The sequence below is a fragment of the Alligator sinensis genome, unplaced genomic scaffold (genome assembly GCF_000455745.1).
Source record: "Alligator sinensis unplaced genomic scaffold, ASM45574v1 scaffold630_1, whole genome shotgun sequence".
NCBI lineage: Eukaryota > Metazoa > Chordata > Crocodylia > Alligatoridae > Alligator > Alligator sinensis.
The window spans coordinates 148,583-176,435 of NW_005842522.1; the positions used below are offsets into that span (position 1 = coordinate 148,583).

Below are 27,853 nucleotides of genomic sequence, written 5' to 3' on the forward strand. Positions count from 1 at the left end.
ACACCTAGGGGAGCTTGTGGAATACAATCAGTGTCTTAGGACTTTGCACAGAAACCACACAAGGGCATGACTCACAGATGCAGCATTGTCAAGTCTTTGGACAACCTTGCATGGGCACCAGGGCTGAGTTTGCTTTGCTGTTGTCATTGGAGCCAGGGAGAGAAGAGAGAAAGAGAGAGAAGAGAAAAGAGAGGGAGAGTGTGTGTGTTTCAATTCCCATGGTGCCTCCAAAGACTAGTTCCCCAGAAGTTCTCTCAAGAACCTCCCCTCTCCCAGTTTCCAAGTTCTAAAATATATTAAAGAAAGCACTATTTTAATGTCTGTTCTTTTTAAATAATTAAAATAATTTGCATAGCTAAACTGTAGATCTAAGGCTTCTATGAATGGTGTGGCTGTGTCTGACAATGTCCATTACATAGAGAGACACTGTGAAAGCCCCATAACATCAGACTTTTGTGAAACAAGACACGCTCCCCAACACAGTCTTCTCAAAATAAAGCAGCACCACCTCTCTCCTGAACTCAGTTGGTCTGAACAGACCGCAGTGACTGCGTCATGGACTCAAGTATGGAGACTTCCTTACTACAAGTCTGTACCAATAACTACCATTGGTCAAATGGCCTAGGCCACGTTCCAAGGACATTTAACACACGGAAACTCTTCCCCACTTTCCTGGAGATGGCCACACAGAGCTGGCACTGAGTTTCCAATATTTCAGACTGCTAATACAGCCACTTGTTACCCCCCCCACCCACCCCCACACTCCCCACAGACAAAGGCAGACAGTCCAGCTCCAGTTGTGAACTCATGCAAGCATGGCACCTCAAATCCCAGAGCAGAATTTGAACCAAGACCCCTATCCCCCACCCCAAGACAAGCTCCCAGTGCAGCTCAGTGTCTTTTTATTCCAGGGACCTTCCCTCCCTCTTTACTCCTACATGACAACTCTCCTGCTGTGAACAGCTGGATTCAGAGCCTGACAGCAGCACTCTCTGTGTCAGGCGGTGGGGGAAGTGCCTGCTAGTGGCACGAGGTTTTTCCTCCTGCCAGGGGCTGAGCAAACTGGTTTTAGAGCACTGTGATGCTCAGGTCCCCCCCTGTTGCCACGAGCTCCCTGACCCCACCTGAAAGCAGTGGAGGCAGCCCCTCTCTCAAAGGCAGGGCATCCCTTCACTCTTTCATCCATATGGTGTCACAGTGATTACTTGGTACAAGAGGGCGGTGTTATCCCTTTGCTGTTCCACTGTGGCATTCTGGAGGCCAGAACTTTCTTACTTTTGCTTTTTTAAGAGCATGAAAATTAACAGAAAAGAGAAAGAAAAAGAAGTCCCCCACTCCAAACAATAAATATTTGCCTTCATGAAATAAATTAAAGCAGGGGCTGTGGAGAGGGGAGTCACTCCGATCAGAGTCCACAGAAACGGGCACTGGGTCCACCCTTGTCTCCCTTTTCAAACTGTTTCACTGCTGGGGGGCGATGAGAGTCCAACCAGACCTCTCATTCCCACTTTCTTGTCCCCCCTGCAACATGGTGGCACACCCCTCACCTCGCCTGGACCAGTGCTGAAAATGGGGGAGTCCTCAAACAGCCTCGGCGCATGAATCCACCCCTGCCTGAAACCACAGATCAACCTGCTTCAATGGGAATCCTAGAGACAGCTCCTGAGGAAAGACAACTGGAGAGTCACGTGTCAGCATTCCCTGGCCATGTCACCAGCCCACGGGTGCCAGCACCAGCTGTCAGACTAGTTTGCTTTGAATTTTAAGAGGATGAAAAACAAATTGTTTTTTACATGGACCCCCCACCCACCCGCTGACCCTCCCGCTTTACACATATCTAGCTTGCTCCTCCCTCCCCCCCACCCTGGTCCCCCCATTAAAACTGCTCTCCACCACCACCCTCTGCTGGGGCACCCCCCACCCTGTGCCTCCTTGAGCCAGAGAACTTCACAGATAAGGAAGTTTGTGTGAGAGGGAGCTCTTCCACAGACAGCAGTTGACCCCATGTCTCCAGGCCTGAGGAGAGGCTCCGAATCGCAATATCAGGTTTCCCTTTCAGACAAGACAGACAGACAGACGGATGGATAGCAAGGGAGAGGAAGCAAGGGAGGCACTCCTATGGTTTGCATTGCTGCTTCCCTCCCCCAGTTCACACTCTCCCCCCCCACCCCCACCCCCATTGTAGGTCCATTCCATGTATTTCCTCACCCTTCCCCACCCCCACTACAATGCAGATCCTCCATCTCTACTAATGCCACCCACTTGGTATCCTCCTCCACCCCTGCTGCCATATCCTGGAGGTGAAATCCTGACTCCAAAAGGTCCTGCAACACTTGCCTCCTGGCTGAGTTAAGATCTAGCAGGAGCCGGGCCCATTATTTCCCTGTGATCTCTATAACATCGTCGTCTTTGTCCTCATCATTGGAGCTGCATCCCACCTCTGGGACCTCCTGGGATTCAAAATGAGGCACCTGGGACCGAAGGAGGCCCCCGGCCGGGTAACCCGATTGAGGGGACATGTAGCCAGGGTAGGCAGATGCCATGCTCCTGGAAAGGCCGCCTGGCAGGACAGGGGCGGGGAAAGGAGCAAACATCCTGGGCTCGGGCAGGAGTGACTGCGTGAAGGGAAGTGAGTAGTTGGGCAGCATCCCCGTCACAGAGGGGTTGAGCATGAATGGGGGGACGCTGGCTGTGGCTGAGGTAGCAGCAGAGGAGCTGGCTGTGCCAGCTGTCAGCAGAGGGTCAGTAGTCACAGGGAACACCAGGTGAGGATCTGAGAGAAAATTGGGCAGCTGGTAGTAGGAGGAGCCAGTGCCCATGTACAAGGAGTTTCCTGCTTGGGGGACAAACGGATGGGTTAGGTTGTGGTTTAGAGAGACGGGAGGCATGGTGAACCCACCAGAGACTGGGTACCCGTGGTCCAACGGCTGAAACCGCGGGGGGCGCCGGGGGGCGGGTCCCAACGGCTGACCCGCCGTTGGCAGCTGGCGCTTTTTTTGCTGCCAACGGGCATGTTCCTCTGGGACAGAAGGCGATGTTGATTTGCGCTTGTTGCCCCTCAAGTCCAGTGCTGTGTGGCCATCAACATGTTGGCTGGCAGCTGGCAGGGCTGAAGAACCTGAGGGAGCCAAGCAATGGATCCCAGACCGCTGCTCAGCTCCCCGGGCTGCCAAGGGGGCCAGGCTGTCCGTCCGGGCAGGGTGTCCTTGCACTGCGTTAGTGCTGGGGGAGCTGTGGCGAGACTCCCGGGCAGCAGCTGCCTCTGCGTACTGCTGCAGCTCGCTGATGATCTCTGGGCTGTCTGGGGAAATGGGTCGAGTGAGCTCCTCAGTGTTGGGGAGCTTAGGTGAGGAGGCACTGTGTCTGCCATTGCTCGTGGATTCAAGAGATGGGCCCTGGGAGCCTGGAGATAAAAAGATGGAGTAAGTGAGAATGACAGCCCAGGGAAACATCACAGGGCTAGACAATGAGAGGAGACGGAAGTAACCAACTGGATATGGGGTAACTATGAGACTATTAATAGAGGATCATCTGGGCCAGGGATGAAAGCAAGTGTTCTGTAACTGCAGGCTTGGGGAGGGCAGCACAGGGATATATACCCTATAAAAACTCCAACAAGGACAGCACTTGTAAGTGAATCCAGCCTAAAGCTCTTGGATTCCCACCTGAGGCAGCTGCTCGATGGTCTTCATTGCTCTTTGGCTTCCCAGTGGTGCGGATAGCAAAAATGCGCCCATCGCTGGTCCGGATATATGTCCCTGGAACAGAAAGAGAAGCCGGAATCAGAGCCCAGCCTGGGGTGCGCACTTCCACCCACAAGGGAAGGGCAGAACAGAAGTAGGGAGGCACCAGCCCTTGATCCCCAAATGTGTCTGATTTCTTTAAGTGCCATCTGGGAGCATTATCCTTAGGCAACACAGTATAGTCACAATGTTGTGCCAGCCTCAAAGATTTATGGACCCAATGCAGACAAATATGGGCACCCAAACTCTGCCCAGCAGAGGGTGGTGCTGGCAACACACTAGCAGCCAGTGGGTCATAATCCTTATAAGCAAAGCAGGCTGCAAAATGCAGGTGCTGAAGCTCCTTTATCACGGAGGACAGCAGCTCTGGGCTGCTTATGGTCCCCGGTAAACACTGGAATACCTTGAGGCAGACGCAGGCTGGTTCTCTCTTGGTGCCTCTTCTCCCATCCCTCAAACCAAAGCACCAGAAGCCTGGCCTCCCTTAGCTACAAGGCTGCACCCAGCAGAACTATCAGCAGTCACTGCAGGACCCAAATCCCTTCCCCTCATCCCACTCCTCTTAAGAGGTATGGACATATTATCAGGTTATTTTTGGCCTAAAAGCAAAAGCCTTGGTTCCACTCTCTTGGTCAGTACCGTCTGGCTGTGTATCTGTGTGCATTTCTAGGACACTCATGCACTACTTGCGTGTGGTTTCTGTTGGGTAGGCTTCTTGACTGTTCCTAAGAAACAATACCATTGTCAATGTTGGGAGGACTTTGGTTTCACAGTGCATGAATTCTCCACTGAGAATGCCCTGTCCCACCTCCAGCTCTGTCAGTCAATTTCTCCATTGACTGCAGTTGCGTCAGTAGGTTAAGCTATCCATTCCCCAAACATGACAGGAAAGAGGGAGACAGTGTAATGAGGAACTAACCTACAGCTCCAATTCTCTCTTGTCCTCTTTGTGAGGGAAGGATGGAGAGGGCTTCAAGAGGAGCAGTCTGGATACATGGATCTGGGCTTTGGAGTGGGCGGGAAATTACAGTGCCAGTGGCCTAGTGTCTTTCGTCTCTGTGGGATGGTTAAACTGACAAACTAAATAGCTCTGATCCTTCATAATCCTGAAGCTTTGGAAGAGATTCTCTTTATTAAACGCATCCTGTGGCAGAGCACTGGGAACAGGAACTCTGGTCTCTCAAGGCACTTACTTCTCCCCCAAGAGAGGGATTTACCTTTCGTCCCACGGATTATGTGGATGCTCTCACCAGCACTGATCCTTGCCTGCACATCGGTGGATGTGTTTGTCCCTGGAATCACAATATCTGGTGGGGGCAAAGTGAGAACAGTGGTTGTAAAGTTATGCAACAGGCCCCCAACAACAGAAAAGGGAGAAAGCCCAGAAGTAAATTTTTTCACCTCACAGTTGGCTCCATCCTGCAAGATGGGAACCCTACCTTTAATTATAAGCAACACAGAAGGATGAGGAACTAGAGGGTAAATCTTGAGACTGAGAGCCTGAGAGGGCCAGCCCTGGGAGGAGCAAGGTTCAGGAGAAATAAAAGACAAGTTGTACCAACACAAGCCCCATTTAAGAAGGGACCTGGGAGGGTGCTGGCAGTAGTACAGCTGGAGCTCTGCAGCGCAAGGTCCCAAAGTCTCATTCCATCAACAGTTTGGGACAGGTCCTCTGCCCTGTTTTGCTCTTTGCACAGATGCAGTGCAACTTCTCCAGGCACAGGAAAATCCCTAGTGGGTATGGGGGTGTAGAAGGCTCCAAGGCCTCTCCACGAGTGGCCTAAGGCATAGTGGCCATGTAAAGGGGTCAGAAGGATGGGGGCCTATGTACATCACTATCCTGATGGACCCCATCTCCATGTCCCACAATTCTCTCTCTCAGTCAGGTTCTTGACTGGAAGAATCGATGTGATTTTTCCTGACTCACCTGTGGTGGTGACTATCTTCTGGACAAGGACACCAGCCCGCTGTAGATAGTTGATGGGGAAGTTGACAGCAGGGTTGGAACCAGAAGTTGATCCCGAGCCTACCATTGAAACATGCCGAGGCATCATAGGAATGGGGGTGGACTGAACAGGGCGGACACTTGCCACTGGCTTGTCTTCACCCTTGTGAGCTGGTCGCCTAACAGGAGAAGGAAGGAGAGGAATGAATTGAGTTATGTGCTTCAAGAGGCAAAGTGAGTCTCTTGTACGTGTGCTGCTGTTTCCAAACAGCACGCAGGGCACTTGGAGGAAGAACCTTGGGTGGCCTGATGCACAGCCACTGCAAGCGGTGCCAGGCCCCACCAAGTGACAGCCTGAGCGGCCCAGTACTGCCCAAAAGCACACGGCCCTGGGCTGCACCAGGCCCAGCCTGCAACATGCTGCACAGGCAGCATCAGGTCTGAGGCGGCTGAAGCCGCGCCACGCTGCAAGGGGCTCTGCCAGTAGCAGGCCCTGAACGCCCCACAGCCACTGCTGCTGCAGGGGAGCTGTGTGCTGTGGGGGAGGGGGGGCAGTCAGTGTGCTGTGTGGTGGGGCTGTGCGCCCTGTGGGGGGCAGGGGACGCACCCCTCCTGAGCAGCCCCCCCCCCCCCAATTCACCCACAAACCCTACATCCCCAAACCACATCCATAAACCCATCACCCACCTAACCAGCCCCATACACCCCCTACAACCTCACCCCCACAGACCCTATACCCACCCCCCAACCCCCCCATTCCCTTCCCCCCCCAAATCTCATACCCTGCATGCCCAACCAGCCACTTGGGATGGGAGGGACCTGCTGGTGGGAGCTAGTTGCAGGGCCAGCTGTCACATTGCAGCTCTGCCGTGCACACATTGGTGCTGGGACATGCGCCCCAATCTGGGGTGGGGGTGGGGCTCCAGGTCCCAGGAACCCCTTGGGGGTGTGATGGACTGGAGGGAGGGGTGGTGGTGGCAGCAGGGTGTGAGAGAGAAAGACAGAGATGGGGACAGGGTGGGGGAGCGCTCTGAGTAGGAGAGGCAACCAGAGCCAGAATTAGAGCCCCCCTACCCCCCTAGAAAAGCCTGTGCAGGGGGGGCTGGCCTGGAAGGGAAGGAGCTTGACCAGTCCAGTCTGAGCCCCAGTCGAGGGCTTCCCACAAACAGCATGAGGATTGCTGGGTCCTGGGCACAGGTGCAGAGAGCAGAACAGCAAGGGCTGGCATTGCTCAGAGCCATAAAGCAGCAGGTGGGACAGCTGCAGCTGGACCCATGTCCTGGTGCTAGGACGGAGATGCTGCCGGGAGGGAGCTAGGGGGAGCAGGCAGGGGCTGCAGGTCAGGAGTGAGGGGACTGGAGGGGCTGTGGGTTGAGAGCGAGGGGCAAGGGCAGGGGCAGGGCACTAGCATATCAGCGCTGCCAAGTGCGCTACATCCTGGTGAGTGAAAGGGGCAATGGCAACTTTGATTTTTCTATGTTAAAAAACCAAAAGCAAACACCAAAATGTACAGATATTTAGAATTTTTATTATGATGATAGTGGCACTGGTAGGCTTCCAAATTGCTTTAAAATTGTAAATATATCAATAAAACATTGCCCAACTGATCAATCGATCTCCATATATATATAGTGGTATTTCATTTAATCATGGAAGAACACAGATTTGGGGGTATTTTAAAGAGTGAGTTTGGGATAGTTTTTTCAGAGAATTTGAAATTTTTAAATAGGGAACACCAGGACTCCTGCTAGTGAGGCAAGTGGCGGGACCCAGGTAAAGGAGCCTGCCCAGGGCTGGCACCGGGGACCCAGCTGGAGGACAAATGAGGTGCCTGACCTCCTGACCATTTGGGGCCAGGAAAACATGCACTGACAGTTCAAAGCAGGCTACCACACTGAGCACACCTTCCAGCCAATAGCTGCCCAGATGGCAGGGTGGGGGCACACATTACAGCGGTGCTGCACAAAGGCCAACTGTGCAGCCACAGCCCAATGGCAGCTGGCCCAGAGGTGCAGGAGACTCTGCTACAGTGTCCATGCCACAGCCCAGGCAGCTGGGCAGTCCCCACCCAGGTCTGGCATGCATGCAGACATGGTGCTGCAGGTCCAAAGGGGTGGATGCTGTTGCAGGCAGCAGGTCACAGCCAGGCAGCAGCCTCTGCTGCCAGACTGCTGCAGTGAGTAGAGGGTGCAGGGTCCACTTTAGGTCAGGGCTGCTGCAGCATTTCAGCTGGCACAGGGGGCTATTGTCCCCAGATACCAACTGGCTGGGCCTGAGAAGCTCCTGAAAGCAAGTAGCCCTGAGCTGCTTGCCAGGGCAGCTTTTTATACTGCTGGGGCCAGGAAACATGCTGGAGCTAGCCTCCAGCTCCCCCTGGCTGCAGATCTGGGGGGAACTGGGCAGGGTCAGTTTGCCTCAAGTGGCACAACTTGCCCCACACCAAAGTGTTTATTCAGGCATGTGTGCTGAGGCAAAAATCCCCAGCATAAATTTGTGCCCCTCTTATCTGAGCTGCTGCAAGTCCATGTGTGTGCATGTGTGGTGTCCTGCATGCCCAAAAGTTTGACCTATGGGTTAAAAATCAGAACTAGCAATCAGGATTTCTGGTTGCTATTCTAGATAGTGTCACTGTCCTGGAAGCTAGTCCCTACACTTCAGCTTCTCCATCTGCTGGGAACAGCCAATCTGTTTTCAGGCAGCAATGCGAGACAGTGCAGTGCAAACCATTACTTAGTTCACAGTAGTGTAAACTGCATTTGAGCAGTAGTCACATAAGCTCTCTCAAGGAAATGGGGTATGACAAGGAAAAAAATTGGAAATTACAAAGTCAAAGGTGGAATGACACAAGCTCTCAACTCTTTCACTGTATCTGGGCTCTGTATTTCTTGCCTGCAACCATCTGCCTCTTCCTAGAGAGAGCTGTACCTATTCTCTCAAGCCCCAGACATTGAAATTGCTAATGGAAAGAAGGCTACAGGTGACCCTCAAAGCTGCAAAGGGAACCCTCTTCTCTTATGGGCTGAATTCTCTGCTTCATCTGCCTTCTTTGTGGATCATGATGTACAGCGGGTGGGACAGAAAGCACAGCTCCACCTCATTTGGCCCATTTGCTAGGAGCCCATTAGACTGGCTGAGGTAATGGATTAACGTTCTTCTACCACTGTATTTTTTATTTATTTATTCTCAACTGAAGACCTCATTAGTGGGAAGAAACATGCACCCACCAGTTCCTTTGACTGAAGGCAGGGATGCTTGTCAGGCTCTGGTCACTGGCAGGGTAATACTGTGCATAGGATGGACGGGTGTAGGGGACGGATGCTCGCTTCTCTTCCTCATAGCTCTTTTTGGCTGCTTTCTTCTCTGCCTTGGTCAACTTGTGCTCCTTCCGGTCAATCAGCAGCGACTCATGCTGGAAAGGCTCCTGTGGTCACATCACAAACACAGCTTGGCACTAGTACACCACAAGATGGCAGCATCTGAATCTGAATAAGGACAAACCCCTCCGTATATTTATGATATGTAAAAGGCAGGACAGGGTGGCACCTTATAGACTAACTCATAGAGAAAGGCATGAGCTTTCATAAGCTACAACCTACTTCAGAAGCAGACTGTAGCCAATAAAAGCTCATGCCTCTCTGAATGAGTTAGTCTATCATGTACTACCCTGCCCTGCCTTCTGCCTAATTTCAGACTAACACAATGAACTACCTCTCTCTATTTATGATACCTGTTATCCCATGTATAATCACATAGGAACAGGAAGGTTTGGAACCAAATTCCAGACATTTGTACCTGCCCTCCCTGAAGGCAGTGCCTTGGTGATACTTCAGAACTAACGGACTAGGTATGTAGGGCTTTTTCTCGTAAAAAGCCTGAGAATATACTTAAGTATTGGTTGTGCCAGCACCATGTGTGCTCTGAAAGAGTGCTATGGATAAAGCCAACAAGTGTGGTATTTTTACTAAAGCAAATGCATGCCCAAAGGTATCTCTGACTTCAGGACAAAGGGGTCTTCAAAAATGATGGTATTACATGAAAAGGAGGTACTGCAGGAAAGGACTGCTAATGAAATTCCAGAGATTCCTAGAGTGAAAACTGTATTCTCTTTAATGAGCTTCTGGACAGTTCTCAGCACAGGACACTCTTGGCATTTGAATTCCCTGTTTTATTTGTTACACGTGCACACATATTATCTACATGCAAAAAATGTGTATGTACACACATGCAAATGCGTGCATGCACACACACACACACAGTGCTTATTAAGAATCATCTCCTATACATGCAGTGAAACAGAACATAAAGGGAACAGTTCTGTTAGAAATATTGTTCCCCCCACACCCTCACACACAGGCACAAAAGGTCTTGATTCCTTCTCAACTCAAACAGCCCTCCCCACGCTCCCCCAAAACTGCTTCTTGCAGATTCTGTACCAAAAGCTTAAAAGGAATTTCCACAAGAAACTCAGGTCCTGGGATTGCTTGTGGAACAACACCATCAGCAAAACTAATCACTGACTTGGATAAGACAAATGCTCAGTCCCCTCAGACAATAACTCGCACTGTTCTGGTCTCAACACCCAGGCACAGACAGCCCCATTTCTTCCCAAGGTAGACTGTTACTCTGCTCAATGTTGCTCCCACATGAGGGTACCAGCAGCACTGGGTACCTTTCCTCTTACCTTGGTGATGAGGTGAGGGTACTTGAGACAGGCTAGCTGGAGGACAGACTCCTTGATCTTGTTCTTGTTGACTGACAGCCGGGCAGGGTCTGATTCCTCTTCGACAAAGTGCAGGAGGTTCTCCACCTCCCTCCGAGTGAAGTTCAGCACTGGATTAAGATCATCTACCACACGATCTGAAGAAGAGGAGAGATGGAGCAATCAGAAAAAGGAGGGGACAGCTGCTGCTCTTGACTACACTTGTCAAATTCAAATTCCCTTCCTATTGGTTTCCTGGCTCTTAAGTCTTTTCCCCAGTTTCCTGTTAGTGTCTGGGCAGGAACAGAAATCATTCCACTGCACTTCAAGAGTGCTCCAACCCAAGTACACTCAGGAGGAGTTAGGCCATGGAATTATTTGTTTCGTGTATTTTGCAATAAAGTAATGTGGGCCATTAACCTCCAGGTATATACTAACCTGGAACCCCAAGACACCATAATAGGAGGATTTAGGCATCACTATTGTATTTCAGCCCTTACACATCTGTAGGTTGAAAATCTCAGGGTTTGGACCCACATACATACATTTGGAGGTGTTTCAAAAAGGGAATGTTCCACAAGGGAAGCTGTTGATCAGGAGCACACGGCAGCTGTTATGCTCTGACAGGTACGTGTGGACAAGGTGGGAGCATTATAAATGTAGCAAAATTGCTCCAGCTTTAACCCTGGAAGGGGTGGGAAATAAATTTGGAAAAGTTTTGCTACACTTGTATTGTTCCCAGCTTGTCCACACACAACTCTTAGAACACCACAGCAGCTACACTATTTGGGGCAAAAGTCCCTCCTATTTCCCCCTGCCCTCTTTTGAAATGGCTCCAAAATGTACACACGTTCATACCTTCAGTTAGCACAAAGTACCTGCAGCACCTTACATCAGTAACCACACAGTCAGTGCCACAGAGAAGGACTCCAAAGTTCTAACAAGTGACCAGGAATGCACTTTACAGAACGTAACATCGAGCTGCTCCTTGGCCTTTATTTTTATATTTCATGTCAGGATGGGGAATAAAATCTAAAGGCAGCTTCTTCTGAGGCTTAGACAACTGCTAGAAGATTCTGCTACACTGAGTCAGTGTACTGAACTGTGGCTGCTAGATACGGTTTCAGACTGAGCAGGACACACAACTCCTTCAGGGTCAGTTGCAGCCCTTTTTTGTGCCCATCGCATAACTACTGGCCACCTGGTAGTTTTGGCCCAAGGGCAATCAGGACTGAAACAAACCCAAGCACTACCGGGGGTAACAAGGAACAACGGCCATAAGTTGACTGAGAGTAGATTCAGGCTAGATATCAGGAAGCACTATTTCACTGTCAGGGCGGCTAGGAGCTGGAACCAACTTCCAAGGGAAGTGGTGCTCGCCCCTACCCTGGGGGTTTTCAAAAGGAGGCTAGACAGCCACCTAGCTGGGGTCATATGACCCCAACATCCTTTCCTGCCCCATGGCAGGGGGTCGGACTAGATGATCTGCTTAGGTCCCTTCCGACCCTACCAACTATGAAACTAGAGTACTTTGGCGCTAAGACCCTTCAAGGATGTCAACAAACTTCATCAAGAGTGGGTGTTTCCCCTATCTTATAATGGAAAAACAAAGTATGGAGTGTTACAGTAACTTGCCCAATCTAAAACAAGGCAGCCCTGAAACTGAACTTAGGTCTCCTAGCTCCCTGCTATACCCAATGTCTGAGATACAGCCAGAACATTGTAACAAATTTATCAGTCAAAATTTAGGTGCACTAGAAGAGATGTGCAAAACCAAGCCTGGGAGAGCACAGGGTGCTGTGGGCAAGGGAACAAAGGTCCGTTGGCACAACTCAGGAGTGGATGGACAAAGTTGTTGCAATACACTGGCTCAAACCAGCACTGCTTAGTCTAGTCCCTAATTTTTATGAGGTCTCAACTCATATGAATAATATAGCACCAGAACAACCCCCAAGTAATAAGCATCTCTCTAGCGTCTGTTCTTTAAGCACTACTTTGACCATCTGCTTTTCAACATTAGGCAAAAGGCAGCATTATCAAAGCCACAAAAATTGCTTTTGGGAGCTAAGGAGTAGAGAGAAAGATAAACAAGGACACATACAGCCCTTATGTTCAGACCTACCTGACATCCCCTGCTTGGAGATCTGGCGGTCATAGATTTTCTTTTCCAGGGTGTAATCAGAAACCAGTCGGTAAATGTGGCAAGGCTTCTTCTGTCCATAGCGGTACACCCGACACACTGCCTGAGCATCATGGCACGGGTTCCAAGAAGCATCAAACACCACCACTCTGTTTGCTCCAATCAGGTTGACACCCAAACACCCAGCTCTTAAAACAAAAGCCAAATTTCAAAACATGCCACTGTTCTAAAGACTTTCATACTTGGCTGCTATCATGGCTAAGGATACAAGGCAAACACCACAACTTTGGTGGGGCTGTTCCTGCCTTAACTCCAAATGCATGGCTGCTCCCCATTGTGGATTCAAGCCGAGTTCTGTCTGATAAAACAGATGCGAACACCAAACCACAGGAGGAGCAAGAAAGAGGGGCTAGAAGAACTGAGGGGTGAGAACACTACCCTCCAGGGGAATGTAGGAATCTACAGTTACCAATATGTAAAATCTTAAGTCATCAGTTCCTCCCTGCCCCACTGCTCCTAGGAGATGGCGGACTTACCGAGTGGACAAAAGGAAGAGCCAAACAGAGCTGTTGCTGGGGTCATTGAATTGGTTAATCAATCGTTCTCTTTCTGAGGCAGATGTGCTGCCATCCAGTCCTAGGAAACAAAATCAGGGATACATTTTTAAAAAACCACTTTTTACTTATGGCACACATCAGAACTAAACAGTTCCCATGCATATTTACAGTATCCACGCTGTAAAAAATGTCACCATCCTGGAGAATCGGTAGAGGGTCAGCTAAGACAGAGGCTGTCAAGTCCATTCAGACACTTATACCAGTGCATCAGAGAAAGACCTTAGCTGTACCAGCTTGAACCCACATCTTCCCACTCAATGGGCTGTGCTCATCTACAATGTTTAAACGCTACAAACAGGAGTCTGACATAGGTCAAGTTCCCCGGTGGGAGCATGGCTGAATAAGAAATGAGAAGCTGTAATTCACAAGAGTCCAATACATCATTAAAGCAATTTACAGAGTACCAGGTGCAAAGGCCCCAAATACCTGCTTATCTCTCACTGAGCTGGGAAAACAGGAACATAATGTAATGCACTGGCCAACCCCCACAGACCAAAAGTAACATATCCCAAGGCAGGGCTGTCTACCTTCTACGTGAGTGAGAGCCACACTCTGCCCAGGCTCCTGGACCCCACAAGCTCCACCTCTCGGGCTAGGGTCAGGAAGCAGAAGTTGGAGGAGGGAGCAGGAGCCCAGAGATCATGGCCAAAGTATGAGCAGGAACTGCCAGCTGGCCAGCCCATTTCAAGAGATTCAGACAAAAAGAGTGCAAGAGCATGGTGCAACATGCAATCATGGGTAGAACTCACTCATGATGGACACATGCTGGTGGTACCCAGATCTTGAAGAATGAGAACAGGTTATTACACACCCAACTTGCTAACCAAGAGCAGTCAGGGGCACTTCGTTTATTCAGCTATTTTGAAATTCCTGTCACCCTGCTATATAGGACAGGCACTGAAATGGACAACACAGGCCTGAAGAGGATTCAAACAAGGGGGAGAATTTGCCACCATCAAAACAAGTAGTTAAACTATTCTAGAGGGGGCTGGTTCTGGGCTGGGGGAAAGAACTAGGAAGTATGCAAATGCCAAGAAAAAAATGAAGATGAGGGCTTAGGAGTGACAGCTATGCTTGATAGCCAGATGTTAAACATACAATGGCCCCTAGGAACTGATACTGAGTTCTGGTCAAAGCTACTGTAAATGCATGCCCAAGCAAATAACCAGAACATGGATAAGCATGACATCTGCGTGCTTATAGGTAACCACAAGCAAGCAGGGGGGGAACTGGAGGTAACTGCTGCAACATCAAGATAATTAGCCCAGCAACAGAGAATCAACCAATGTCATCCATGAAGCGAGGGGAACAGTCTGTACTTACTGTAATAGTTGATGTTTCGGATCCAGTTATGAACTCCTACATCTGAACCTGCAGGATTGGGTATCTGTCTCTTTGCCAAGAACTCCTCAATGACAGATAACGTGGACAGGCTCTGGCTGAAAAACCAAGACCTCTGCTCAGGAAAAAGGCCTCAACAGTGAAGCCAAGACACTAAAATGTCAGTTCCCCCCTTGCTAGCACTCCACCTGTAGCAAACAAGTTGGCCACAGTAAGGGCAAAACCCCTTATTACTGAAATCTACAGGGATGATGAGGGTCAGAAATCAGCACAGAGAAACAGGATTTAACAAAACAATGAAAGAAAGACAAAAACAAAGGGGAAAAATAACGGGCAGCTGCTAGACAGAAGATATCAGTTTTCTCTTATCCAACGGGTGATCTCCACATAAAATGACATTCCTTAACTACACCAGCATTCAGCAATTAAGGAGCATCCATCAATGCTGACTCTTACCTGAAAACCAAAATCTTGTCTCCAAGCTTTACACTCTCCTCAACCAAGTGGAACAGTAACACCATCTTGGGTGAGTTCTCCAAGACTCCAGTCTGGTAATCGCAAAGGATGTCCTTGGCCTACAGAGAAACACTGTTTAGATGCATTTTTAAATGTGCATAAGAGGTTCCAGCCTGATACATGAAATTCAGTAAATTGAATACAAACCCATGGAGTCAAATCTCTCTCCCTCCCAAGGTCCAGATCTGAAGGGAATTACCTCTTCTCACCCTAATGCTGAGAGAAACCTGCCAGTAGCCCTGCCACTTGAATCCAGACACTACTAGCTTCCCTTTCAAACCATCTGTGGCAGATAAGAGAAAGAAACGGTCTCTCAAGTGCCCTACAGGGCTCTTCAGACCAAAGCAATTCCTTGAATTACAGCTGAAAGTAAACAGGAGACTAGTGCAGCTGCCAAAGAATTCATGAAACGGATGAGAGGTTAACCAAGGGACTATTGCATTCTACAACCTGTACTTTCTAAAGGGTGGCAGCCCTGTGAAGAACTCCGTCTCACAGTGACAGAGGAGTAAGTAGTCTGGCATGGTCCAGGTCCAGGTCGAAAAAGAGACAGACATACAGAGAAACTATATGCAACCAAGTCAGGCCCAGACAAAGATCATCTCAGCCACTGTTCCAATCTGGAACTCAAGAAACTCCACATTGCAAATCTCGGTGACAAAGAAAGGGACAAAACCTCTCAAATTCACTGACAGGAATCATCAGCTACCTCAAGAACTCTCACCCAGCCCACTAGTATCGCCTGTCTCATCCAGATTAATTGGGTCTACCAGCTCCCATCCTACTGATTCTCACCCAAGTCCTGGCCTCAGCTGTGGAGGGAGAAGGCACCAATTCTGAATTACCCAGGGCTGGTGAAAACTAGATATAAGCAGAGTGCCACCTGCAGACTGGGAGTGCAACAGCCTCATGATCCCCACTAACATCCCACATTTGTGCAAATCAAGGTGGACAGCAATACATATAATCATAACAGAGGTTTATCTTGGCTAAGGAGAAATTCCCAGAATTAAATGCAAGATCTCAGCTAGAGTGAAAAGACACTGCTACTTCCCCCCTGTGAGCACTACCGGCAGTAACAAGGAATAATGGCCATAAGTTGGCAGCAGGGATCACCCCCTCCCACCAACAGCCGGTGAGTGGGGACTTTTTTTGTTTTGTTTTTTTAAAGGGCCAGGACCTGGGGTGGGCAAGGCATCCATGGGGGGGCTGGGAGAGTGGGTGGGGGTCAGGGGGCTTGTGGCAGAGCCCCTCCACATGACATGGGGCAGTGGCAGGCAGCAGGGATAGCCCCCCGCCAGGCAAGAGCCGGTGAGTGGGGGCTTTTTTCTTTCAAAAAGCTGAGAGGCGGGTGGGGCAGCCATTGAGAGCGGGTGAGGGATAGGGTCTGTGTGATTCGGAGATTTGGCCGAATCAATTCGGGACGGTGATTCAAATCTCCAAATTGAATCACTGTCCCCCAAATAGTCTGAATCCAAATCCAAAGTGAATACTAGCCGCTTCACACAGGCTTATCAGTAAATAACTAGAAAACTCTCCCTTGGAGCAAACAAGCATCCAGACCATGTTTATTGAAAAACCTCAGAACTAAGGCTCTTGTGAGTTTTGGTACTTACCCACTCATACGTAACGACCTGATTTGCTCTTTCCTGAAAAGGATTGAAACCAACACTCTGGATGAACTTGCTGTTGGTTGCTTCTCCAATTGGTGATGCATTACTCTCCGTTTTGATTTTCATTCCCTGTGGCTGGCAGCGAGAATTGGTACTGGCTGTGCCAAGATCATCCACATCCAGGTCCTGCTCATTTGCCAGATTCTCCTTTTGCAGTGCTTCATACAGTACATCAGGGTGGTTCCAGATCTGAGATGTAAAGAAAAGGTAAAGTAAAACTGCACTGGAAGAAGCCCAGCCAAGAATGCCTGCAGATTTACAGCTTTCTGCATTTAGTCAAGTGACAGTTTACCTGCAGGAATACTCCAGTACTTCACTAATGCAATTATTCCCCTCCAAAGTGAACTGGAAGGAAAAGTGTAAAGTGCCACAGATTAGGCAGTACTGACTGGATTAATAAAACTTGATAGCAAGGAGCCTGTTTTAGTACTCTTAAGTACCTCACAGTCTGCTATCAGGGACATGTTAAAAATGCTACAAAAAGTTGAGTAGATTCTGGTGAATGATCACAAAGAAAAATGATATGGTCATGATATAAAACAGATAACAGAAAACACAGATCTCATTACAATTACTCTTCATTTTTTAAAAATTATTATTATTATTTTTAAGCCTCTTTGTGCTTGATGACAAAATACTACTTTACACACACACACACACACACACACACACACGCGCGCGCGCGATGTTCTGGGAAATGCAGATTTTGTGATGAAGTAACTGAACTCTGATTCAGATCATCTGGGTGCAGTCCCTGGCTCTCCAACTATCTATCCTCTTGCCTGAATTGCGACAAGTCAATTAAACTCTGCATCTGAGTCTCAGATACAAATAATGCTACCACTGGCACACTGCATTACATCATGCAGAGCAAATTCATGTACCACATTTGCTTGAGCTGTTACAACTGATACTAATACCTATTCAAATTCCTTCCTAATCGGTTTATATAGACTCCAGCCTCTTCCCCACATACTGCAGGAATTCTTTACTTTTCTTGCCAAAAACCCACCTTACAACAGACACAGAAAGCCTTAAGTGGGTTCAGTCCCAGCCAGCCACTGTTGCCTGCATCCCGGAATCGGTTCATAAACTCTGTGTAAAGAGCCCGTTGGATCTTTGACAGACGCACTAAGATGACATGTTCCTCCTTAGAGGGAAGCTGAATCTTCAGCACATTGTGGCCTCGCCTGTGGAAGCAATAAAGGCAGATTAAGCAGAAGGAAAGGAATGTTCAGATCTATTTTCTCGGTGGCTGCCTTCAGAGTACGATTTCAATTTCCTGCACCAGTTGACTACAGAGAAGAACTTCAACTGCCTCTGTGCTTCTAATGAAGGACACCTGTAATACACTGCAACTGAAGCAGAATAGAAGGAACGTTAAGCTCCATTACCAAGATCTAAAACATCAAAATATTCCAGTGGAATGCATTATGTTAAGATGGGTGATGAAGGTCTTGCTTTCTATGGTGATAAAGCAGAAAGGATGGGCTTATGGTTGTAGTTCTACAGAAGAAATTAAGAGATCTTGTACCTATTTGTGGCTCTATCAGTGGCATGCTAAGCCTCTCTACCCAAAACATGTGTTCATTCTGGAGCTCCAGATCCTCATTTGGAAAGAAGAGATTTTCTACCTCCATGCAGAGATATTGTAACATTTCTTTCATTAAGGAGCTAATAAAATCCATTCAGATCCTTGGATGGAAGATGCCACAAAAGTGGCACTGAGGGAAGATCAAGGCAGATTGAGGGATGTTATTTCCCTCTATTCTGCACCGGTGAGGCCACATCTGGAGTACTGTGTCCAGTTTTGGGCCTGCCACCATAGAAAGGATGTAGACAAATTGGAGAGAGTCCAGCGAAGGACAGCAAAAATGGTTAGGGCCTGGGGGATATGACTTAAAAGGAGAGGCTCAGGAACTGTGCTTATTTAGTCTACGGAAGAGAAGACTGAGCGGGGATTTGATAGCACCTGAAGAGTGGTTGCAAAGAGGATGGAGCTAGACTGTTCTCAGGGGTGACAGATGACAGAACAAGGAGCACTGGTCTCAAGTTACAGTAAGGGAGGTTTAAGTTGGATATTAGGAAAAACTCTCTCACTAGCAGGGTGGTGAAGCACTGGAACAGGTTACCTAGACAGCTGGTGGAATCTCCATCCTTGGAAGGTTTTTAAAGCTTGGCATGCCAAAGCCCTGGCTAGACTGATCTATTTGGAGATGGTCCTGCTTTGTGCAGGAGGCTGGACTAGATGACCTCCTGAGGTCCCTTTCAACCCTAATTTTCTATGATTTTAATTACCTGCTAAAAAACCAAAAATGCATTTGGAATACCATGCTGCTAAAGATATTATTCTCTAACTTGGCCACTCCTATCAATATCACAGGAAGGCATTAGCATGAAAATTTACACCTTACACCTGTAACCAGAGGTAATGACAGTGGTAGCAAATGCAGTTAAATCAAAGGATACAAGCTAGTTCAATGCAACTGTTATATCTGCATAATTCTTCAGTCCCCCCTCCTCTACTCCTCCTTGAGGAAAACAAGAGCACCCATGGTAAAACCCAGGCTCCAGGAAAAAAAAAGAAATATTAGCTGCTCCGAATACACAGTATGATCAAACAGGTTGTTTGCACAGATTAGACTGCTGGAAATGTGATGAGAACTCACCTCTGCACAAAGCCCTCCAGTAGACTATGCAGGACATGACTGCGGTACCTCATGAGACGAACATCTTGAGGAGTGCTGTCAATACACTGCCCGTTCAGGATGGGGCGCTCAAACATGTTGCTGAACTCTTGCCGGGTGCCCAAGAAGTCAGGCCGGACAAAGTCTACCATGCACCAATACTCAATCAGGTTGTTCTGGAGTGGGTAGCCAGTCAGTACCACCCGTCGCCGGGAACGGATGTTCTTCAGGGCTTGGGAAGTGCTGGCATGGCAATTCTTTATCCGGTGTCCCTCATCACAGATAACCACATCCGGTCCAGGACGGGACAGAGCCTTCTCAATTCCTGAGAACAAAGGCACAAAGTTAATCAGCAGCTATCTTAACAAAACTTAAAAATGAGAGTTAAAAAGCTCTACTTATTCATGGGAAGGGGCTAAAATGGCTCAGGGGCTAGGAAATGGGTTACAGAGCCACTGGCTCCAGGCAGCCCAGGCTAGCAATGACCAGAAGTCATCGTATCTCTTGCATCTATTCAGTAGCTGAGGTGAAGTGATTTGGACATCTCAGTCCAGTTCCTAGTAGCCACCCTACACACAAATTCACAGCAAAAGATACTAACTGGCTCTCTTATTTGCAGTCTCACCAGAAAAGTCAAGGACTTAATGGGACCTAAACATCCTTTTGGTCCTGAAAAAGCGATCCTTTCCATATTAGGATGAGGCCAACAGACAGCCCAGCTTTGTGTTTACTCTACATTAGGTGTGTGCGAAATGGGCCCTCTTCAAAGCTGATTCGGATTTGGCCCGAATTAGGGACAGTGATTCGATTAATTGATTCAGACCACTGTCCTCGAGTCAATTCGGCAGAATCCGAATCTGAAGATTCGATGCTGATGAATCAGACACAACTTTAAAAGTTTTTTCTACATACCTTGAGGTAGCAGGCGCAGCTTGTGATCGCTGCGATGCTGGGACACATGGAGCATCTCACAGGAGTGCAGGGGGCCCTCCACATGCTCGGCGGCAAACCCGGAAGTGGACCGGAAATCTGCCAGGAAGCATGCTGGGGGACCCCTTGCATCTCCCTGGCTCAGCAATCAGCCACGGGGGGACCCTGGTTACCCCCACCAGACCCAGGAGCCACCAGTCGCTGAGCATGGGTGGCTTGGGGGGGGCCCCCCTGCATACTCCCCGGTGGATCCAGAAGTGGACCGGAAGTGCTTCTGGTCCACTTCCGGGTCTGCTGCCAAGCACGCTGGGGAGCCCCCTGCGCTCCAGTGGGACACTCTACGCACCCCAGCATCACAGCACTCATGAGCCCCTGCTACCTAGAGGTATGGAGAAAAAACATTTAAAGCCGTCTCTATGTCCGAATCTCTGAATCTTTCCAAATTGTTTCAGAGGGTTCCCATTTGATTCAGAGAGATTAAAGGGTCCTCTGATTCAATTTGGATTTGGAGATTCAGCCACTGAATCGGGCCGAATCTCCACCAAATTGAATAGGGGACCAAAGCTTCACACAGCCCTACCCTATATGTGAAACTAGCAGTCTCTCTCCAATACCCTATTGGTATCAATTGGTATCAAATTAGCTCATGCTAATTTGATAAAGACGACACACATGAAGCAACTCTAAGCAAAGACATCCACTGTGTTGAGGGTAACAACCTGTTAACACCACTGCCCATGCACTATTAATTGTTCTGAGCTTTAAAGAGCAGCCATTCATGGAGATGGTCAGCTATGGACCATCTCCAGGAGTTAGCATACTGGCCCAATCCAATACAAGAGAGGAGAATGTTTCCTGTTACGGCTGGCTTCTTACCTTTCAGAAGCTCCTGCTGTCGGTCTTCCTCATCCAAGTCAATAATGACAGGGCCAGCTTGTTTCTTTGTTTTCTTCTTTCTGCCAGTGGCAAAGGACTTCTTCAGGGAGAGGAGACGATACATCTCATACCCCATCAGCAGTACTCCACCCTCCGTTACCCAGTCATTCACCACTTTTGCACGGGCAGCTGTTGTCCTATAAAAAAGTAGATAGAATGAAACCTGTGCTTTTGCTATAGCTAGCTTCACCAAAAGGGATGCCTGATGGAGTTTGGCAGGAAAGAGTCAACTGAAACATTTTCCAACACTACACCAAATAAGCAGATGCACACAGTGACGTTCTTTTATATGAAGACCTTCTGTTCTTTTATATGAAGCAACTCCATTTGCCTAAGGAATGGCATGATTAGCCTCCAAAGTGTGTACTCGCCATAAACAAAACACAGCGCCTCCTATATGGCACTGCATAATTAGCACTAGCTCTGGCATTTGTTTTCCTCATCACACTGGAAGAGAGGAAACATACAAGTGAGCCAAGAACCATGATGGAAGAGAGTATAAATATGGAACAGGAAGAGAGAAATTAACATTAAAATGGTGCACCCAGTAAAAGGAGCACCATTTCCACGTACTACAATCCTTATCTAAGAAGGTATATTGCATATGTACAGAGGAACAAATGCTGCAATAGTGCTACAGTGCCCTCAATAATACAACTCCACAAGAAGCAGATTAAGACTGCCAGAAGGGTAATAGGCACTTACTTGTGTTCATCGTTCAGGATATGGACTTTGAAGGTACGGGGCTGAATCTCTTCTGGATTATAATCAGCAGGAGGGGTTTCAGGTGCAGGGAGCCACATGTTGAATTCTGCTAGCCAGTTTTGGAGAGTGTTCACCTGAAGGGGATAAAGGGCACCCATGGATGGGTCAGTGAAATACACCATACACCAGTTAATTTAGCTACTTAAACACTCAGAAGCCAGAATGTCAAACACAGAAATAGAACCTGGGAATCCCATCCAACTGGGCTTGGAAAGAAAGAGTGGGCCACGGAATATATCTTCAAAGACATAGGAAATGAAAGTGGGAATGAAGGACAAATTAACCCCATTTCCAGAAAAGCAAAGCCCAAATTGGTGGACCCATCCACACTTCCCATAGGCTACTTACAGGTACAATAGCAAGGACTGTCTTTGCCTCTGTGTGCCGGAACAGTACATCCAAGAAAGAAATCACTTGAATGGTCTTCCCCAGCCCCATGCTATGGGCTAAGATGCACCCGAACCCACTGCTGGTTTTAAATCTCTCCAGTGATTCCACCAGGTTATCATACAGAAACCGGATCCCGCCAATCTAGAATGAATAATGAAGTGTTGCCAAAAAGATGGTAGGAAATAACAAAATAGGTACATACCTACAGAAAGAACAAACTCTGTGCGTGTACACACACACACACACACACACACACACACACAGGGGCATTTCAGATTTCCTGTACTATTTTAAAGATAGGCTCAACTGTTAGAGATTATTAAGCTTTCAGAAAAGATGATTCTAACTGTTCCAACATCAATTCAGAATCTAAAGGGTCTGTTTTGGTTCTTGATGATTTGATAAAATAATGTTCATCCAAACATGAAAGGGAAGTAAAAGTACCTCTCTGGTCTTTCCTTCATATTACAGCAATGCCAAAACACATCAAGAAACCTGTCAGAGCATCAATGTAAATTCTAATAATTCTAAAATATTTTAACTTTGACAGCTGAAGAAATTCAATTTACAAATCGTGAAGTTAGGAGCAAGGATGGACATTCTTATTACTACATGTTCTAACATTGCATCAGCATAAGCTCAGGGGACTGAGTTGATAATCCTACTCATCAGATAACAGTAACCAAAGAAATATATAGCCAAAACCCTTATTTAAGTTCTTTCCATCATTCAACTGTCTGCACTAGCCACCACACAAATCCTGACCCACAGCCATCATGGAAGATACGCTATCTATAGCTCCACTACAACAAACTCATAGCATGGAATTCAGCTCCTAGGATAAATAACAGGTCTCACTGAAGTCACTGTATGTGCTGAGCCTAGGCTTCCTGTACCTGGTGAGGCTTCACTGCACATGCAAGCTGTGGAGCTAGAAAAATGTCCTCTTCATTTGGTGGATGGTTGATGTTGATAATGACTTGCCCCAGAGCATCAGACTGATTTAAGGCATCATTCACATGAGCACCACTGCTCTCTTCAGTACCATCATCCTCCCCCTCATTGGCAGAGTCACTGCTGTCCACAATCTGGAGGGCATCGTCTTCTCCTGAACTCAATTCTATCACTTCTGTAAAAGCAACCAAACGGGCAGAGAAGGGTGTTAACTTCTCCCAAGGGTAGGCCTTGACTGGAAACAACCTATCTTTCTGAAATTCTGAAAATGGCATCACCCCAACACTTGCAAATCTCATTTTCATCTACTCAACAGCCCCATTTTTTTCTAGTGGCAGAAGATATGTATAGGCACCTCTTCCCATCAGGGCAGTGCATAAGAATGAATTTAGGCTGCTCCAAAGCACTTTGTCTTAAAGTTTTTCCTCTTCTCCCTCCCGATTTTCTCAACCCCAATATGCACTTTACCTACCTACAATGCTGCTCTACAACCCCCCTTCTCTTCCCAAGGAAAGCAACTTGAATACAAAATTGGAGTTGTATATGGAAGTCAAATTATATCTCATTTCAATAAGAGATTACACCCAGCAATTCCTGCTGTATATTTGAATATTCAAATACTGTTTATACCCGATGCCTGGCAGGAGTTACTTGGTTATATGTGCACTAAGCAAAATAAATGCGCCATTCTCTAAAAAGGAAATAATTTGCAGACTGCCTGTTGAACCAAGTTTAAAACAGGTTTGTCTGGGACTAAGCTAGCAGAATCAACCTTATATTAAAAAGAAATCTTAAGAGTTAAGATTTGGAGCTATTTACATCTGGATTCTGGCTGCATGAAACAAGGGACTCAGGGTTGAATAGCAGAGCAATATAAATAGTACTGGGAGAAGCAACAGGTTGGTTGCAAGCCTTACCATCTTTAGTGCTATTTTTTCCTTTTGTGTCATCTTCACTGCCACTGCTGCTGCTATCCAAGCAGATCACTTCCTCAGCTAGGACCTGAGGGGGAAGCTGGGTGGCCTCCGCTGTTCTCAACACTATTTCCTCTTTTTGTGTAGAGCAAACAATAATAAGCAATTAATAATAATGAGAAGGGGGAAAAAACTGTACAGTCAAGTCAATACTACTTTCTAATTTTGCTTCAGTTGCTTAGCCCTGAAACTTTCCATGAACTTTCCACTGCTGTTTCAAGATTCCTGGGTTGCAATTTGTTTTCCATTCTCAGTCTCTCCTTAAACAATGATCCAGTCACTGGTGGAACGTTCCCTATTGCATGCTATTCATCATTCAGGTGCCAAAACACCTGAGAAAAACAGGTCTCTCTCTTGAATATTTAATGTCATTCAACATGGAAAAGATTTCCTTTTCATTAATTCTACTGTTTTTCTCTATACTGAAGATATAACACAAGTTCTGAGAGACCAGCAACTACCTTTTGTTGCAATAATAGCATACCACATCCCAGAAAGGATTTTCACTGACTGGGACACATCTAAGTGTCCCATGTGAAGAAAAGAACTGGCTGGGGCCAGCCTCTGTGACTTAGGAAATGGGCCCCTTTTCCTGGAGCTGCAATCTTATCCTCAATAATTAAAGGTTTCATTTTAAAAAGTAAATAATAATAATTTCACAAACCCTTAAAAATATTTGTTAATAACACTAAAACAATTAACAGACCTTAAAATGACAATTCTGGTCTACACAGTTGTCTGCAGGCTGCCTGAAAAAAATAACTCCAAGAGTTTTGAACTGCCCCACTCATCTTGATGGGGTGTTAATCCTGAAGCCTGATCACAGTCTTTTACATGTCTACACTGCCCAACATCTTACTACTAGTCAAAACATGACTATTTGGACAGTGTTCTGAGAATCATGATTAGTATTTGAATCTTGAGAAGGCAAAGTGGTTTGTCAGGGAGAAAACTATGTTCTCTTCCTGTTCAGCACCTCTTGCACTGATTGCAACCCACAATGCTCACCTGAAAGGAACTCAAGAGGTACGGTAGGGATACTAGTTGGATAGTCCTTCCTCTGCTGCTCTAGCCGTTTTCTTCTCTCTAGCTCCTCCTGCTGGGCTGCTTTTGTCACAGACTCCAACTGGTCCTCCCGCAGAAGTTTTCTGAACACGTGAGCAAACACAGAAATTACTAATTTCTTATACTGGAAGAAGCTATCCTAAGAAAACTACGGTGTTTCACAGCTGGTCCCAAAAAGGAATGACAAACTCTAGAAAGTCTAAGTTCCAGAGGCTAAAAAGGTCATAGCCAAAAGCTCAACGTAACCACTGATTTATGGGAATGCTGTTCACTCCCTTAACTGCAGGGAAGTGGGACTGTTATGTAAGGAAGAGGTGGGAGTATGGCAAGGACAAAATGCTGGATGGATGGGAAAGGCAACTGTGTGATGCCGACTGACTCAGCTAGAAGCAGTCAGTTGGTGTGAAAGTCTCTCTCAGTAAGGGGGGAGGCAGGAAAGGTTGGTGGTGTTTCTAGAGTATTATAGTCCACAAACAGCACTGATGCACAAAAGGAGATACATTAGGAGACAAAGTGCCAGTTTACACAAAAAACCCTTAGCTAAAGAACAAACAAGTCCTTTCAAGTTATTTTAGTCCGCTCCCAGTCTTTTCAGGAAACATGACCTCCTCTGAATTAACATACTCATTTCAAGCATTTCTCTGAGGGGTCCTATTATTACTATTAAAAGGTAATTATATAAATAAACTTTCAGAAATATTTTTCCTTTTCATGTTACTTTAAAAAATGTCAGATCTGAGCTCTGGAGACTGAAGTCTTCTCTCTAGGAAACAAGTACAGCATGAGCACTGGCCTTGCAAAGTGCCAACACACTCACATGGCAGTTCATTCTAGCCCTCTTATGAGTTACAGTGTCTTGATATCCACAGTCCATTCCATCATGGTTCCTCCAGTTAATTAGTGCCAATCGCATTATGAACCAGACAGAAGCCACCAATTTTTTTTTTTAACATACAAGCAACTGTGCAGCCATTAGCTGGTGTAAAATTCCATTTTGATTCCTCCAATCTTTAATGATTTACATGAAACTTCTTCTATTCTGTGACAGGATGTAAGGCTGTAAAGCATGGACCTAAAAAAAGGCTCAAATTACTGTTATAAAATGAAGAGAAAATGGATGCACAACTTAAGTTACCAGTTATGACCCTAGCAGTCCTGCAAAACAGGGATCTAAGTGCAGGAAAGGGATATATTTTAGACAACTTGCAATATCATCAGCTCTGGCTGGAAACATAAAAATATAACGTATGTGGGGGGGGGAGGTTACATTTCTCTTCTGGGATCTCAAACAGTTCACACTTCAACAGCAACTCTGCACTTCAGTGTACTAGTGCAGACCGAATGTGGGTCTTTGCTGCTTAAAACCACAGCATTTCGCCAGCAAAGCCCTTGGTTGCAAGGAAAACTTGTGGCAGGTCTAGAAGTTATACAAATACAAATTGATAGACTCCATTTCCATCCCACCATGAAGATTCTGGGACCTTCCTGTTCTACTGTTGCTCACCTAATGTTCCTCCTCATGTGAGAAGGTTTCTGAGCCCTCTTCTTTTTGGTGTCCTCAGAGGCCAGGCCCTTGTGCTGGTTCTGTAAGAGTCGCTCTGCCCGCTTGCTCTGAGATGAGGTAGTTGAAGTAGAGCGTTGCCATTCCCCATCCTCATTGTGTTGAATATGGTCATTACTGAACACAGCTTCCTGGGGCTGGTCTGAAAAAAAGAGTGAAAGTGAGTTGGAAACAATGATCCTACAGAGCGTTAGTCAGTTTTACATAACTGTTTACCACGGCATGAACTGAAAGCACAACTGGAATCTTTATTCTGCTTCTAGCTCACTAGTAGTATGTAGACTTTAGGCCAACATTGTGAAGTAACTTTTTACAATTGCAGATGCTACTGAATACAGTCCTAAATCTGTACAGTGAAGAATTTACTTCCTGGGACAGAGAAAACTGCACTATTTAAAAAAAAAAAAAAAAAAAAAAAAGACTTAGAAGAACTAAACTGTAGTACCATGACAAGAAAAATGTTGACCAGTTTTTAACTCGCACAGTAGCCATGTTAAGGACAGATTAGGAGAAAGAGGGTGGCAAAAATGCAGCCCCAAATTCTTTTCTCTGCCTCCTGACAGTGGAGCACAGACAGGATTTCCATCTCAAAAACTGCAAACTGAGATCAAACATGGGTCCTTGGCCCAAACAGCATGACAGCTTCCAACACAGCCCCCATTTAATCCTACATTCAAGCAAAGGCTCTTTTAAAAAGCAACAAAGGTACAGGACTATACAGGTCAGTCGCATCATACACGCATTTAACTTGCGCGAATTCAACTATACGCAGGGTGGGAGGGGGGGCAGGGCTTGAGTCTGCATGCGGTGCTGTCGCTTACCTAGAGGCCCAGCCACCACCACGCTGCCAGTGGTGACTGCCTCTGCCTCCAAAAACTCCCGCTGCCGCCATGGAGCTGTGCCCGGGGCTGTTTGGG

At 47.1% G+C, this 27,853-nt stretch overlaps 1 protein-coding gene across 5 annotated transcripts in view; it reads right to left on the reverse strand.

Annotated features, from left to right (window-relative positions):
- Positions 1-1,849: 1,849 nt before the first annotated feature.
- The window catches only part of RAD54L2 (RAD54 like 2), a 99,429-nt gene continuing 73,425 nt past the window's right edge, over positions 1,850-27,853 (reverse strand). For 4 of the 5 annotated variants that reach the window (XM_025213326.1, XM_014523686.2, XM_014523685.2 and 1 more), the window contains 20 exons: positions 26,880-27,078; positions 25,319-25,458; positions 24,254-24,385; positions 23,279-23,511; positions 22,341-22,523; positions 21,933-22,066; positions 21,168-21,364; positions 19,344-19,686; positions 17,687-17,864; positions 16,618-16,863; positions 14,942-15,060; positions 14,468-14,583; positions 13,064-13,163; positions 12,510-12,715; positions 10,370-10,545; positions 8,913-9,109; positions 5,671-5,867; positions 4,961-5,050; positions 3,666-3,758; positions 1,850-3,403 (listed from right to left, as the gene is read on the reverse strand). In XM_025213326.1, the coding sequence (XP_025069111.1) occupies positions 2,376-3,403; positions 3,666-3,758; positions 4,961-5,050; positions 5,671-5,867; positions 8,913-9,109; positions 10,370-10,545; positions 12,510-12,715; positions 13,064-13,163; positions 14,468-14,583; positions 14,942-15,060; positions 16,618-16,863; positions 17,687-17,864; positions 19,344-19,686; positions 21,168-21,364; positions 21,933-22,066; positions 22,341-22,523; positions 23,279-23,511; positions 24,254-24,385; positions 25,319-25,458; positions 26,880-27,078 (4,307 nt within the window). In that variant the 3' untranslated portion in view covers positions 1,850-2,375. The remainder of the gene's footprint in view (positions 3,404-3,665; positions 3,759-4,960; positions 5,051-5,670; positions 5,868-8,912; positions 9,110-10,369; positions 10,546-12,509; positions 12,716-13,063; positions 13,164-14,467; positions 14,584-14,941; positions 15,061-16,617; positions 16,864-17,686; positions 17,865-19,343; positions 19,687-21,167; positions 21,365-21,932; positions 22,067-22,340; positions 22,524-23,278; positions 23,512-24,253; positions 24,386-25,318; positions 25,459-26,879; positions 27,079-27,853) is intronic. The other variant, XM_014523688.2, reaches the window with a different exon arrangement.